The 16,215-nt window shown below is 48.8% G+C and overlaps 1 protein-coding gene and 2 gene segments (V, D, J or C); all 3 read right to left on the bottom strand.

Annotated features, from left to right (window-relative positions):
* Window positions 1–3,994: 3,994 nt before the first annotated feature.
* LOC128783730 (T cell receptor beta variable 30-like) lies at window positions 3,995–4,805 on the bottom strand. The segment is given in 2 exon segments: window positions 3,995–4,318; window positions 4,750–4,805. Coding segments are annotated over 2 exon segments (367 nt in total).
* A 3,028-nt stretch (window positions 4,806–7,833) lies between these two features.
* Window positions 7,834–8,743, bottom strand: LOC128783731 (T cell receptor beta variable 20-1-like). The segment is given in 2 exon segments: window positions 7,834–8,246; window positions 8,661–8,743. Coding segments are annotated over 2 exon segments (456 nt in total).
* Window positions 8,744–10,505: 1,762 nt separating this feature from the next.
* The window catches only part of LOC128784088 (trypsin I-P1-like), a 62,015-nt gene continuing 56,305 nt past the window's right edge, over window positions 10,506–16,215 (bottom strand). Inside the window, exons 2-6 of one of the 3 annotated variants that reach the window (XM_053935381.1) lie at window positions 13,652–13,738; window positions 12,777–12,945; window positions 11,922–12,175; window positions 11,158–11,294; window positions 10,506–10,761 (exon numbers count right to left, since the gene is read on the bottom strand). In XM_053935381.1, coding sequence (XP_053791356.1) covers window positions 10,612–10,761; window positions 11,158–11,294; window positions 11,922–12,175; window positions 12,777–12,945; window positions 13,652–13,691 — 750 coding nt within the window. In that variant the 5' untranslated portion in view covers window positions 13,692–13,738 and the 3' untranslated portion in view covers window positions 10,506–10,611. Of the gene's footprint in view, window positions 10,762–11,157; window positions 11,295–11,921; window positions 12,176–12,776; window positions 12,946–13,651; window positions 14,006–16,215 lie in introns of all 3 variants that reach the window. The other 2 variants (XM_053935379.1, XM_053935380.1) reach the window with 2 other exon arrangements.

The following is a 16,215-nucleotide window of genomic DNA, read 5'->3' on the forward strand; positions in this document are numbered from 1 at the left end:
GGGCTGGAAGGCAGGTCGATCCTGCCCCAGACACCACTTTACATGGAGAAGTTAGGGATTCACATAACACTTTACCTGAGTAAGCACAGGCTTGTGCTCTGCTTTTCACATTCCTTGGCCACAGAACAACCACAGACAAGTCGTTGTAACAGAGGAGCGTGTGGGCAGCTCCCACATGGTACTGGCTACTTCCACACCTGCCAGGCCTTGCCTTTATCTACAGGTGCACCAAGAACTTCCCACACAAGCACTTGATCAGTTTGACAGTGAGAATTATGAGCAGGGTTGACTGGAGTTAAGTAAGATGAAGTCAAAGGAGTGCAGAATGAAGACAGAAAAAAGAAGGTAGGGATTGGAAGGGAGACAGAGAGGAGAAGAAGGGCTAACAGAAATAAGTGTAGTCCAAGTAAGGCTTAAAAGCAGAGGGAGGCCTGGAGTGGCAAGGAGACAAAGATGGACAAATAAACTGTCAGCATCTGAGAAGAGGAGGAAGGCAAGGCTAGGAAGCAGAGGAACTAATGAGTGAGAAGTGATCACCCTGCCTCATGCAGCACCCACAGGGTGGAAAGCAGGTCCTGTATGTGCAGGAAGAAGTTTGTGCTCAGCTCCCTGAGCAGTCTCACCACTGTGTTCACTCTCAGCACAGTAGTATGTGCCAGAGTCATTGAGAAAGGCATGTTCTACTGAGAGGGTGATTCTGTCTCCTTTTATCTTGCTGCTCTTGAAATGGCTCTCAAAACCCTTCTCCACCACTGCATTACCACCTTCGAATGCATAAACCAACTGGGTCAGACTGGAATTCTTCTCTGAAGGCAGTATGAACCAGTACATTGCTCTGTTGGAAGATTTCTTCTTGGAACATTCCAGATTCATGGACTGGCCTTCTTTTATCACCATGTCTGGAGACTGTTCCAGGGCTAACACTGGAAAGGAAAAGTAGGAGCAGTGAGGAGAAGGAAAAAATGAGAAAAATTTGAACTAGGCACTGTGGGTTGGTAGGGAAAGGGTGGGTAGAACTAGGGCGGCCAAGGGAGCAGTTCAAGGCATGGGACAGCTCTTCAGATCAGCAGGTGAATTTCCAATCTCTCCTCAATAAGCACAATGCATTCGTAGGCAGTTTGAATCCAAAACCAGGAACCATCTACGGGCTGCACAAAGAATGTCAAATAGACAGCCATTGCAGAAGATTCAGGGATTCCTGCCCAACACATTCACTGCTTAGCCTCAATGAAGAAAGCTCTGCAGAATAAAACACTGCCAGAAACAGGCTACACAGCTGGGAGAGCAGCAGCGGGGTCAGTGGAGGTGCTCGGGGCTGCGTTGAGTTCACTTACCCAGAGGGGCCAGCATGGCCAAAGAGAACCAGCAGAGAACCATGGGGGAAATGCCCCTACCCTCTCAGCAACCTGCCTCTTGTGGCTGCCCAAAGATATGTGGAGTGGGAGCAGTGAGTGAGTGTGAAACATCTCGGGGTGGGGCCAGCCAAGAAATGAGAGAAGGCATTGGCTGGCTGGGAACCCTGGGGAATGTGTCATCACAAACTATGGCAGGAAAGCAGAAACCTGCAGAGATGTAGCAGGTGGAAGGGGCAGGCTGGGCATGGGTGGGTGTGGTGGGAATTATGGGGTTGGAAGGACAGAGCTGTGCTGATCTTGCAGGGGAGGCTGAGTGTGTGCAAGGCAGAGGAATGCTGGCTGCTCCCCTCCTACTTCTGAAGTCCTTGGGAGATGGAGGAATGAGGGATAAAGGCCCCATACAGGTCCCTTAAATTTTCCCATGCACTCTCCCTGTCTTCCCCAGACATGGCCAGTTCAGTTCCTGCGTGGCCACCCCACGTCCCACCCAGCTGTGTGACGGCTCTTCTTCTCTATGCAGCACTGTGAGCACTGCAAATACCATCCATGAGAGGGAGGCAGGCCCCCGAAATACGCGACAGCAGTCCAAGCACTCAGACTTTTGAGGGCTCTCATGGACGTTGCAGTGAAAGGAGTCGGAGTGGAAGGTGAGGGACAGTCAATGGGCTGGCATGTGAAGAGAGAAGGGATAAAATGTAGCCCACAGGGACAGCCATGGGGGTGACAAGGTGCTGGGGGTGGGGATCAGGGTGACCTCTCCTTGGTGACAGGAAATACACTAAGTACCTCCAGAAATGGCTTCTCCCTGAGACCAGGGGCCTAGCTGGGAGTCCAGGGTGTGTCACACTGGTGCTGCCTGTGGCACAAGGGCTTCTGGAGGTTGGGTTAAAGGAACACACTTCATTTGGCAAATTCAGGGATTGCTCAGGGGACAGAGAGCATCAGTGCCATTGCCCCCTCTGCCCTGAGAATTGGCCTCTACAAGGAGTTTGGCTTTCCTGGCAGGACTGAGCTTGTCCTCCAGTGGGGTGTGGAGGCTGCTACTGGGATTCAGGCAGTGAGAGCACTGGGGTCTAGCAAGCAGCTGTACAGTGCAATTTCATTCACTCATGCTCTGCCAGGGGCTCCTCTGTGCTGCTCTGCTCACAGGCTGAGGAGACCCAGGCCACTGCAGCCTCTGCACTGCGCCCTCAGGTGTTTCTGCTCTGAAGAAAATCCACGTGTCCTCTGCTCCACAAATTCTGCATGGGATTGTTGGGGAACCCAATGAGCACAGGGATAAATAACTTCTGGGACAGTGGCAAGGGGTGAAAGGGACACAGGGAAGGAGTGACAGGACATTATGACGAGGTTTGCTGGCAGCACAATTCCCTCATTCTTCTCCTTCGTGTGCCTAGAGCTCTGCCGGACAGTGGGGAAGGAAAAACAAGTGGAAATGGGTGAGGATCCCTGGTGGAACTTCTGCCTCATAACGGTGGGGAGGAGAAGGCTCATGGGTGTCACCCAATTCAGTGTTTCATTGAAGGAGAAGTTTCCATGGAAGGCCTGAGGAAAACTGTATGCAAGTGCTAAGCAGGAGGCAGGATTAACAGATGGAGACTGTGGCAGTGCTGTGTTCTGAATTCACTATGAGAACAATGGTGATAACAGAGTTTCAGTTGCAGTTAAGCACTGCTTACTCCTAACCCAAGACTTTACAGTGTCTCATGCTCTGCCAGAGAACAGGTGCACAAACAGCTGGAAGGGAACATTTCAAGGACAGCTGACGAATGAATATTTCCTCCCATTCAATGTGATGCTCAGTATGGAAACTGAGGGGAGCTGGCCAGGTGCTGCCTGCCACTGCTCAGGAATGGGCTGGGCTCCAGGTCAGTGGGTGGGGAGTATTGTGCATCCCATGGATTTACTTGAGTTTTATTTCTCTCTCTTTTCCTTGTTGTGTACTCCTGTTATTGCTCTGTTTGTATCTCAACCGGTAAGTTCTATCATTTTTCTTCCTCCTGGTCCTTGTCCTGGTCACCAGGGACATTCCATGGCTAACCGGGGCAGTCTCCTGCTGTGGGCAGGGACAATTCTCAAACATCAGAGTGTTCAGGTCACAGGGTGGTGGTGTAACTTGGGCTGTGTGCCGATTCCCTGGAGACCACTGGGGCCAAGCACCTGTGGGCCTTGTCTTTCCAGGTGGTGGAGAGGGAAAACACAGTGTGAACTATTCCACATCCTGCTTCCCACACCATGAATTGATGGAACGGATTGTAAGGAAGGAGTGATGGATGAGGAAGGAATGAGGAAATGGGAATGGACCAGGTAGGAGAAGACAGAGAGGAAAGTCAGGGACACAGACAGAAAAACATGAAAAGAGGAAAGTGAGAAGCAGTCTGTGAATGGCAGAAAAATGAGGTGAGACAGTGAGGACAAGAAGAAAGCAGAGTCAGAAGGTGATTCAGAGATGGGAAAGAACAGAAAAGCAGCTAGAGACCATGCTAAAGACAGACAGGCGGACAGATGAACAGATAGGCAGACATACACTGTATTTCCTGATGATCTGGAGGGTAGGTAAGGAAATGGGGTTCTGTCAAACACAGGGCTCAGGGTGTGCTGGTGGCAAATGGATCCATGTTTGTCTGGAAAGGTTTGTGCTATGCTGCACCTGCCTTTGAGTCTCTGTGGATCTTGTTCAGCACAGAAATATGTGCCTGTGTCATTGAGCAGGGCATGCTCTATCTTCACAGATAAATGGTTGTTCCTAGTCCCATTACTCTGGAAGCGATTTTTGAATTCCTTCTCAATATCTGCTTTGCCACCTTCCACTGAATATACAACCAACTGCATACTGGCATCCTTCTCCACAGGTAACTTATACCAGTACATGGTCTTGACAACATTCCCCAATCCAGAACATTCCAGAGTCACGGTGTCTCCCACTCGGACGACTGTATCTGGGGATTGCTGAAGGGCCCAGCCTGGAAGACAGGAGATGAAACATGGGAAGTGACATGCATTGAAGAGGACAAAGATGCACATCCTTGAAGTATGAATGGAATGCCGCTAGGATATCAGAAAGCTATGGGACAGTGCCATGTTTTTCTGAAAAATGATACATATTATGAAGAAACCCCCAACAAACCAGCTTCAAATGCAACAGCAAATATGTTTGGAGAAGAAATAACTTTGATACTGTTAAGCAAAATATTAAAAAGGGACAGGAAAACCCAAATTTTCAGTCTTCCAGAGTTTCCTGATCCAATAGGTGGTGGAAAGGCTCACCTGGTTCTTTGTCCACCTTCCCCCCTGGAAGCCTTGGGAAAGGGGCACTGCCAGGAAGTGGGAGCACAGCTGAGGATGCAGCAGCAGCTCCAGTGCAGCTGCTCAAGAGGAAGGGAAGCCCACTTACCCACAGGGAGCAGCATGGCCACAAGGAACCACTGGAAATCCATAGAGAAAATCCCCTCCTTCCAGCCACCCGCTCCTGGTGACAGCACAGACACAGAGATGTGTAAAGAGGAGAGGTGGAGAGGAAGAGCTACGTCTCTCTGTGGTTGGGCAGGGGAGTGAGCGGGAGTCTGAAATGTCACAAGGCTGTTGGCTGTCCAGGAACGGTGGGGAATGACACCTGCAGGCAGTCATGAGGTGCTGGTACTCTGCTGCTCTGGCTCCCTGCTGCGTGTGAACGTGGCTGTGCAAGAGTAGGTGGGACTTCAGTAGGTGGCATAGTTCAGAGCTATCACAGAGCAGGATGGGGCTGTGTGGCAGCCTGAGCGTGTGCACAGGAATGCACAAAATGGCAGAAATTGATGGGAAGAGAAGAAGATCTCAGGAATGCATGTTTGTGTCTGTGTCCTGCTGTTTGTCTCCTCCCTAGCCACCCTCACACTCACAGACTCCCAGCCCTGCAAGCTGCAATGTGGAATCACTGCTTGTCCGAGTCAGGCCTGACGTGATATCCAGGAGTGGGAATGGCTGCTGACCTGCCAAGCGGGTGTCTCTTGGAGCCTGGCAGAGAATACTCCTGTAACTGGTCTCCTGTGACTCTAAAGGGGGATCTCAAGGAGAGAACAGGCTGCCTTTGCTTCCACACTGGGACTGTCCCTTGAGAGACTGCACCTCAGAAGGATTTCTGAGGAGAAGGCTGTGCCCCACAGGATGTGCTGCTACACACTGACCTTCTCCATGCCAGAGAAGAACGGATACGCTCTCTGCCTCTTTATTGCAGCACTGTACAAAAGAGCATCAGGACACAAATGGAGAAAGCTGGAGAAAACCATGTCCTCTTCTTTGCACACAGCCTTGTTCACCTGCCCAAGGCAGTGGGACATCCCTGTAGGCAGGAAGAGACACTCGTAGTTTGTGCGCACGGAGTTTGGGCACAGAGGTCTGACAGAGACTCTGTACATCCGTGCTGTGCTGTGAGCATGGCAGTGTGAGGCTGGCCCATACAGGACATCAAGTGATCCAGTTGCTCAAGGCTGTCCTGGGCTTTGCAGATGTAGCCCTGTATCCTGTCAGCAGAGGAGAGCAGCAATGCTTCCAGCTTTTCCCAAGACCTCTGCTGCAAATCTGAGCGTGTCCCATTGCATTCATTTCCCCAAGCTGCCTAGAAAGATTCAGGGAAGACCCCAGATTCCTGAACAGAAGTGGGAGAAAAAAGCAAAGAGATTGGGCGACTCTTTGTAAAAACTCCAAATCCTCACACCACCAGAAGCACTCCAGCAGAGAGGAGGCCATGCCTGATGTGTCCATGCAATAGGTCTCCAATGGCTTGGGGTGTACAGAGGGAAGGGCAGTGTAGAGGGGGTCTTGCAGAAAACATAATCCTTGAGGAGTTAGTGATGTTGAACAGGCATGGCTGCTATGGGGGGCCCTGTGTTGAGGTCCTGAGAAGCTTGGACATTAGCATGGGAATCTGCAGGATAGGAACCACCTGGATTGCCCCATGCAGGCCTGTGCTGTGCACGGGTGTGTGTTATGCAGGACAGAATCATGGGATGGGCCAGCTGAGAAGGGACCTCAGGGGGTCACTGCTCCAACCTCTCTGCTCAAGCAGAGTCATCCCAGAGCACATGGCACAAAATTTTATCCAGATTGTTCTGGGATATCTCCTAATAGACTCCACAACTTCTTTGGGCAATCTGCTCCAGTGCACCGTCACTCACATTGCAAAGCTCTGACCTTAGATTCAGGTGGAACCTCACGTGCATCATTTCCTGCCCATTGCCTCTTGACCTAGTGCTTGGTATGACAGTGAAGAACCTGGCTCCACCTCTTGGGACCCTCCCTTCAGATACTTGTAGACATTGATGAGGTGGCCACATAGTTGTTCCTTCTCAAGGCAGAACAGGCCCAGCACCCTCAGCCTTTGTGCACACTCCGCTCTACAAATCATCTACTAGTAGGTGCTCCACTCTACTAATCATCATTCATCTCCCCTCTTGAACATTCTCCAGGAGCTCCATCTCTCTTTTGTACCAAGGAGCCCAGAAATGGACACAACCCAGCAGATTTGCCTCACCAGGGCTGAGTGCAGCCTCACCTCCCTCGCCCTGCTGACAATGCTCTTCCTAATGCATCCCAGGACACCACTGGCTTCTTGGAGACCAGGATACATTGCTGGCTCATGGACAGCTTCTTGTCCACCAGGACCCCCAGGTCCTTCTCTGAAGAGCTGCTCATCAGCAGGTCAGCCCCCAGCCTGTGCTGGGACACGGGGATATTTTTCCACACAAGGAATTTCTGAAGGTTCCTCTCTGCACATCCCTCCAACCTGTCATGGCCCATCTGAAGGGCTGCACAGCCCTCTGGGTTATCAGCAATTCCTCCTAACTTGCTGTTATCAGTGAAGGTCCTCAGGAGACTCTTTACCCCTTCCCTGATGAACAGAACACTGTAACCTGTTGGAAATGTCTGTTAGCTGCACAGCTTGCTAACATAACTTGTAATTTTTGTAGTGTGTTTGCTGAAGATAAACTGTATGTGGATCAAGGGCTGGAAGGCAGGTCGATCCTGCCCCAGACACCACTCTACATGGAGGAGTTAGGGATTCACATAACACTTTACCTGAGTAAGCACAGGCTTGTGCTCTGCTTTTCACATTCCTTGGCCACAGAACAACCACAGACCAGTCGTTGTAACAGAGGAGCGTGTGGGCAGCTCCCACATGGTACTGGCTACTTCCACACCTGCCAGGCCTTGCCTTTATCTACAGGTGCACCAAGAACTTCCCACACAAGCACTTGATCAGTTTGACAGTGAGAATTATGAGCAGGGTTGACTGGAGTTAAGTAAGATGAAGTCAGAGGAGTGCAGAATGAAGACAGAAAAAAGAACGTAGGGATTGGAAGGGAGACAGAGAGGAGGAGAAGGGCTGAGAGAAGCAAGTGTAGTGCAATTAAGACTTAAATGCAGAGGGAGGCCTAGAGTGGCAAGGAGACAAAGATGGACAAATAAACTGTCAGCATCTGAGAAGAGGAGGAAGGCAAGGCTAGGAAGCAGAGGAACTAATGAGTGAGAATCCTCGTGCAGCACCCACAGGGTGGAAAGCAGGTCCTGTATATGCAGGAAGAAGTTTGTGCTCAGCTCCCTCAGCAGTATCACCACTGTGCTCACCCTCAGCACAGTAGTATGTGCCAGAGTCATTGAGAAAGGCATGTTCTACTGAGAGGGTGATTCTGTCTCCTTTTATCTTGCTGCTCTTGAAATGGCTCTCAAAACCCTTCTCCACCGCTGGGTTACCACCTTCTACTGCAGAAGCCAGTAGGGTCAGACTGGAATTCTTCTTTGAGGGCAGCATGAACCAGTACATAGCTGTGCTGGAGGATTTCTTCTTGGAACATTCCAGATTCACGGACTGGCCTTCTTTTATCACCATGTCTGGAGACCGTTCCAGGGCTAACACTGGAAAGGAAAAGTAGGAGCAGTGAGGAGAAGGAAAAAATGGGAAAAATTTGAACTAGGCACTGTGGGTTGGTAGGGAAAGGGTGGGTAGAACTAGGGCGGCCAAGGGAGCAGTTCAAGGCATGGGACAGCTCTTCAGATCAGCAGGTGAATTTCCAATCTCTCCTCAATAGGCAAGATGCATTCCTGGGCAGTTTGGTCCAAAACCAGGAACCATCTACGGGCTGCAGAAAGAATGACCAATTCTTAGATGGCCATTGCAGAAGATTCAGGGATTCCTGCCCAAGACATTGAGAGCTTTTCCACAATGTAGAAAGCTCTGCAGAAGGAAGCAATGCCAGAAACAGGCTACACAGCTGGGAGAGCAGCAGCGGGGTCAGTGGAGGTGCTCGGGGCTGCGTTGAGTTCACTTACCCAGAGGGGCCAGCATGGCCAAAAAGAACCAGCAGAGAACCATGGGGGAAATGCCCCTACCCTCTCAGCAACCTGCCTCTTGTGGCTGCCCAAATATATGTGGAGTGGGAGCAGTGAGTGAGTGTGAGACATCTCGGGGTGGGGCCAGCCAAGAAATGAGAGCAGGCATTGGCTGGCTGGGAACCCTGGGGACTGACAGAGAGCATCTGTGCCATTGCCCCCTCTGCCCTGAGAATTGGCCTCTACAAGGAGTTTGGCTTTCCTGGCAGGACTGAGCTTGTCCTCCAGTGGGGTGTGGAGGCTGCTACTGGGATTCAGGCAGTGAGAGCACTGGGGTCTAGCAAGCAGCTGTACAGTGCAATTTCATTCACTCATGCTCTGCCAGGGGCTCCTCTGTGCTGCTCTGCTCACAGGCTGAGGAGACCCAGGCCACTGCAGCCTCTGCACTGCGCCCTCAGGTGTTTCTGCTCTGAAGAAAATCCACGTGTCCTCTGCTCCACAAAGTCTGCATGGGATAGCTGGGGAACCCAATGGGCACCGAGATAAATAACATCTGGGACAGTGGCAAGAGTGAAAGGGGCACAGGGAAGGAGTGACAGGCCTGACGAGGTCTGCTGGGAGCAGATTTCCCTCATTCTTCTCCTTCATGTGCCTAGAGATCTGCCTGACAATAGGGAAGGAGAAACAAGTGGAAATGGGTGAGGATCCCTGGTGGAACTTCTGTCTCATAATGCTGGGAAGGAGAAGGCTCGTGGGGTGTCACCCAATTTAGTGTTTCACTGAAGGAGAAGTTTCCATGGAAGTCCTGCGGAAACCTGTATGCAAGTGCTAAGCAGGAGGCAGGATTAACAGGTGGAGACTGTGGAAGTGCTGTGTTCTGAATTCACTATGAGAATAATGGTGATAACAGAGTTTCAGTTGTAGTTAAGCACTGCTTACCCGAAATTAAGGACCTTACAGTGTCTCATGCTCTGCCAGAGAACAGGTGCACAAACAGCTGGAAGGGAGCATTTCCAGGACAGCAGACTCAGACTGGCTAAAAGGCTATTTCCTCCCATTCAATGTGATGCTCAGTATGGAAACTGAGGGGAGCTGGCCAGGTGCTGCCTGTCACTGCTCAGGGATGGGCTGGGCACAGGGTCAGTGGGTAGCGAGTATTGTGCATCACATGGATTTACATTACTTTTATTTCTCTCTCTTTTCCTTTTTATTTACTCCCATTATTGCTCTGTTTGGATCTCAACCTGTAAGTTCTACCCTTTTTCCCATCCCACCAGAGGAAGGGGGTAGTGAGTGAGTGGCTGTAACACATAGTGGCTGACTGGACTTGAGCCACAAGAACTTGAGCTCCAGACAGGAGCTCTGTGTCCCCACAGCTATGGCATGAGCTGCAGCTCCCCTGACCAAGGCCGTGCTTCACACTCCAATAAGGAATTTCCAGCTTCTGTTCTTGATGGATTATGAAAATTTAGGTGAGCATCATATTCCTCTGAGCCCCTCCACTGTCCTTTGCATTGAGGATAATGAAATGTAAGTAATTCAGGCCAGCCCTTGTTTTTAGAAGCAGGCAGCATCCTCCACAGTGAATGGACTAGAGTGCTACAGAAGGAGGAGGCAGAAGCCTGAAATGGCCTTTTCAAAGTGAGAAATGTGTAGTAACTGACATAAATGAAAGTTTTCAGAAACAACAGAAAATAACTGACGGAAAGTCTTCTAAAAATGAGTCTGTAAAGTTTTCCAGGATGCTTCCAGTTAAATATTAAGTACTTCCTCCTGCGTGGCATTCATTATCTATGTGCTCCCTATAACAGCCTTTGGAAATTCCCAGAGAAACAGTGTACAAAGTAGGGGTGCCTGAAAGTCTTTATTAATTTCTCATAATTTTTGCTTGTCCAGACACAAAAGAATAGAAATGATGATGAGAAAATACATGTCCCACCAAACAAGCATCTCAGTTGGAGGCAATGGTGGACTGGATCCAGGAGACGTAGTTGCAAACCTTGGTGTAAACTCCGGGATAGCCATTCTGGGCACATCCAATACCCCAGGAGACAATGCCCTGGAGCTCTCCATTGCAGACCACAGGACCGCCGGAATCTCCCTGTGCACACAAAGGGTATGGAGATTCAGCAAATGGCATCAGCCTAAGCAATGAGCCAGAGATCCCTGAGGTCACTGACTCTGGAGGAAGCCCCTCCCGGCGTACTCTGTACAAAAGTTCTACAAAGGCTGTTCCTCATTCACACTCTGCACCTGATGCTACCATGTCTGACTTGAGCTCCAAGGGCACCACAGCTAAGGACAAGTCAGCTGCCTGTTTTTGCCGGATGCAGTACTTGGCAAACTTTCCGGATACGTGTGCCTGAAGCCTCTGCTGTCATTCAAAAACTCCAAGTTACCAGTGCAGTGAGTAGAGCTGACTCTGTAATGTGAAGACCTCTTCAGCTGGGAAAAGGCAGGAGAGAAATGACTGGGAAAGGAGAGGCAGATGATTTACCTGGCAGGAGTCTTTTCCTCCCTCCAGGAATCCTACACACATCATGTTCTTGGTAATTTGCCCAGGGTAGGCATCAGAGCAGTCGGCGGCAGAGAGGACCGGAGCCTTCAGGCACTGCAATTCGTCCGGGTAGTTGACTACAAAGAAATAGGGAAAGATGGTTGATGCCATTGCTGAGTCCTTTTCAGAGCTCAGAGAAGATCATAGCAGAAAAGCAAATGATGGGCACCCTGTTCTAGCAGCCATCCTGCTTCCTGTCAACAGTAAGTACAGCATGGGACCCTTCTGTGGAGATTTGGAAGAAATTCTACCCATGGGCCCACCATTCTACACTGCAGCCACCTAAACTTTTCTGTACCTGGAAGTTCATCAGTTGGCAAGAGAGGGCCCTCTTTTGTGATACATACACTGGAAGAAACCTGAGCCTCAGGAAAACCATCCTCTTCCCTGGTGCAGGTTTAGATGTCATCAGTGGAATAGACACCACTCACCAGGCACATCTCTGACCATTGGTGTGAGAGAATGGATGTCTCTAGTAGAAATTCTAGATCCACAGTCCCAGACTTCACCCTTATTCTCAGAGAATTGACAACTCTGTTGACATTAGCTGAATCCACTGTGCAGTCCCTACACGGTTACGTCACTCAAAAAACCTGTCCCACAGCACTTCCCTGTGTTTTAGCGTGTCCTGTTGGGGGTTAATGGCCAGGTCTTAGAGACTGTCCTGGGCCCCAAGGGTCTGTACGTTCCCCCAGAGTACTCACTGCCACTGCTGAGAGTGTTGCCCCAGCCAGAGATCAGGCAGGTGGTGCCGGTGGCCACGCAGCTGGTAGGCAGAGCAATGGTTTGGACAGCTTTGTTGAGCGTGGCTGGGGTGGCCAGCTTGATGAGCATGATGTCATTGTCCAGGGTGTAGGGGCTGTAGCCAGAGTGGCGGATGACTTTAGCAGAGTTGATAAACTGCTGCGTGGATTCGGTGGCCTCCAGGTTAGATTTCCCGAGCTGCACTTGGATGCGACTGGAAAACAGAAGGCACAGCGTGTCCTTTACTGCTACGGCAGGTTGAGAGAAACCTCCCTGTCACTGAGTGCACTCGCTCTGACATCACTGCCACAGAAGCCTTCTGGGGCCGGGGATCTTTCTTGTCCTGCAGGGAGCCCTGGGGATCCACACTGAGATCTTAACCCACTCCTTGCATGGGTGGTGAATTTCTGCAGGTTTGTAAATACATGACAGCAGGTGAATACAGAGCAACACTAGATACAAATCTTCTGGGACAAAGCAAACAGCTCCAGCCTGACCTCGATCCTCTTCCTGGTCTCCGGGGAGAATGCCTTAGCAAGATTCATGCAATTGACAAGAAATCACAGCCCAGAATTCTCTGCTTGATTATCCCATTGTTATTTCAGAAAATGCTCTGCCTTCCCAGGAACATTTGCAGAAGTGGAAAACCCCTCAGGATGCCTCAGCCTGGCTTCCTGAATGATCCACCCATCCCTTGGCAGTCTCCGGTAAGTATGGAGGCACTTACATATTTCTGTCTCATGGCTCAGGATTCCTGCTAGAAGCAAACTGGAAGACAGAAGTAGGTTATAGAAGGTTTTAACTTTTCCACTCACGATTTGTAGCAGTGAGCAGCTGACAGGACCCACTGGCTGCTGATGAGGGAACCTCCACAGAAGTGATATCCAGAATTCAGGGACACCTGATAGGGCACAGAGTTCTTTGCACAGGTGTAGCCTCCCACAATCTTGTCATCATCATCTTCAGCAAAGGTGGGGAAGGCAACTGGGGGACAAGAAGTGCCATGTGTCAACAGCTGGCCTAAGGTAATGTGGCTGTAATCTGCCCTCTGACTGCCTGTCTGCAGCCCCTCACTTGTAGGCTCCCCCTCTATGGACACTCAGGGCAGCACTGGTGGGCAGCTCTAAGGCACATGCATTTGCTGCACCCTCAAAGAAGGGGATCAGACTTACACTGGTGCCTGACGTATCTGCAAGTAAAGCCCTGCTGGCTACTCCCTGAGGGAACATAGGGACACAGAAATGTTCTTATTGGATCGGATTACGGGTGTGTCTTTCTCTAGATCCCATCCTCTGAAACAGTCAAAGGTTGACTGAGGGAAAAAGTAAAAGCAAGTGTGCAGTGATATTTCCTTGGAGCACCCACTGAGGGTCCAAAATTTTGCAGGTGCTTCAGAACTTCCTCGGCCAGAACTATTCCCTGTGCACTCCATAGTCCTGAAGAAGGAGACAGCCTTTTTCTGAAGCTGTGGCCACATCTCCATAGCTAGGTCAGGAACCCCTATGAAGGCATTCATTCCCCAGCTTGTGGCACAAAGCATTATGAACAGACAGAAGATGGAAGTTGCAGGAGTCTGACTTGTGCAAGTTAAAACTGGACTTGGCTTTCCCACAATAGGCTACCTTGCAGTTTTGCTCAGAAAATCAGCTTCCTATTAAATGACAGAAATAAAAATTAAAAATATACTCACCAGCCACCCCAATAAAGGCGAGGAGCAGCAGGCACTTCATGGTCTTGATTCGACCTCAAACCCAGACTGGTTGGCTGGACTTGGGAGCTGCTAGAAATATGTTTTTGGTGATGGTCTTATCTCTAGTCCAAGGTTTTCTCCAGACAAAAGGTACACAGTGGAAAATTTGAAGATCCAAATGTGGGCATTAGCAGGTATTGGTAGAATGTACAAATAACATACCCGTTAATCATAAACCTCTGCTAAGATAGAGAGCTATTTTAATTATTCTGTAAGGTAGCCTTCAATCTAAAAATACCTTTTGGCTTTGGATGATGTGTAGTTGTTTGTCTGTCTCTGTCTTATACACAGCACCTGTATAACAGGAAGAACAACTCTCAAACCTCTTTCAGATTCCTCAGTGCTGATGGTATCTTTCTTTCAAATGCACATTTTTACCCAAAGTTGCATATTTTAGGTAGTGGACAGAATGTTACATTGCATTTATTTGGAAAAAAAAAAGAAATCCAGCAAACCCAGTGATTAACTTTGTTCAGTTTATTTCTGCAAATTTCTTTTCTTGAATAATGTGTGGTTTTATCATATGCAACACAGTGTTTTGCTAAATAAAATTCCTCCATTGTAATTTCAAAAGGGAGGATAGAAAATCGATCCTGTGCCCTCCTACTGCTTCCCAAGTTAAATAGTTCAAATGTGGGAATGCCCAGCATTTCCCTTTTCTAATTTCTCTCTGCTAACCTGTATTAAAATGTCTGCCTATGTACCAAACCATGCTTTTATTCATCTTTGGAATATTCTACAGACTGATTTTTGCCACACAAGAATTTCAGTACAATGCTGATGTTTATGAGTGTAATGTAGATGAGCAATAATCCTGTGAACACAAATAGTGAGATCTTCTGAAATCCCTCCCTGCAGGAGTGGGGATTTCTGTCATGACACAAAGTTTACTAAAGCTTAATGCTTTGCTGAATAATCATGTTCCTTCTCCAAGCAGCTGCCAACTTCATTGTGTTAGCTCCTGAAAGACACAGGATTCTCTCCAGAGACATTGAAGAGAATCCTCTATGTTTGGACATGTTGGAATAGCTTAAGAGACTAAAGAGGAATACTCTTCCTTTCCATTTCTTGGTTAATTTTTTTATGGACCCTGGAGGACTGTGTCACTGTCCAGAGGGAAATTTTCCTTCATGTTGAAGTATACGTCCAAGGCCAGGGACTCCTCCAAGGTGGTGCATGAATTCTGCTGGCCTTTAAACTGGTATTAATGCACAGCTTTCTTACAAGCATGTTTTATTCTGTGAAAGAAAGAGGAATTAGAAGCTTCCTGTGGGAAAGGAAAATGTCCATAATAGGACTAAGAGGGTCAAAAATTACCAAAGCTGTTCAATCCCATCATAACTAAGTGGATCAAGAAAAATTTCCAGTTTACTATAGTGTTTATTTTGAAATTTCTATTTCCTTTGTCCAAAACATGCCATTGGCATAGACAAGCGTTGTCATCAGATATGCTGCTGAACATTCCATAGACCCAGTGTAACCTTTTTTGCAGGCTCTTTCAAAGAACGCCCTCAAGGGTGTACATCTGTTGTTGCAAAGTTTCTCATTTCATGTAGTAATGCTGCAGTAGAAAGCTGGTGGCTCCAGGGGTACAGAAAGGGGGAGGGATGGTGACTGAAGAGCACCTGCGTTAGGTATTATTAATGGACAAGCAATGGCAGCTTGTACTTCTAGAACTTCATGTTCCTAGTTGAAATATTTCAGTCAGCTGTATCATCACAGGACTCAAATAAAGGAAATATATTTGTCCAGGCTGATGCAAGATCCTGGGAAAGAGAAACCTGGTAAAACCATGGGCTGACAGAGATAAAGCTTCCTAGGAGCATAAATCAGGTTTCTGAGGGTAGTCCTTTTATACCTCACAGAACTTGGTGGTGCAGGTTGCATTGATTCTCTTTTCCCACCTGTCTCCTTTCTGGGAGAAGCTGGTACATTCTCCAAAGCTTCTTATCATCCATCTTTGCACACCTGAACAAAACTGCTGTCACAGCCTCTTGCCTTGTTCTCTATGCCTGTATTTCTCTTTAACCTATGGCCACAATGCTTTTCTTTTATTTCTGCCCTTGCCAAAGGCATGGATTCTTAGTGTCCTAGAGAGAAAGAGGATGTAGGACATCATAGGGATTTATAAAATTGTGAGTGGCCTCGGAAGCCTGGGGAATGATGGATTGCTTATTGTCTCCTAGGGAGTAGCATGCAAAACTTGGTGGGGGTGGCTTGTTCAGAGAGCAAGCAAAGGACACTTCCTCTCTTTTAGGAAAGCTATGAAGTCCTTTCCACAGGTTTTTATGGATGCAAAACATTTACATAACCTCTGAAAGAGAAGGGACACATGGAAGAAAAATCCTTGGAGGGCTATGAGGTTGAAGGACATCCGATCCAATCTCCCTTGTCCCCTGGAATGGCCTGGTGTTGGAATGTTCCCTGCTACTACAGCCCAGCAAGAGACCAAAGATGATTACGTACCTCTCTGGACCCTCCCCCTTCTGCCAACCTGTCACTCG

The sequence above is a fragment of the Vidua chalybeata genome, chromosome 2 (assembly GCF_026979565.1).
Source record: "Vidua chalybeata isolate OUT-0048 chromosome 2, bVidCha1 merged haplotype, whole genome shotgun sequence".
In the NCBI taxonomy this organism is placed as follows: Eukaryota; Metazoa; Chordata; class Aves; order Passeriformes; family Viduidae; genus Vidua; species Vidua chalybeata.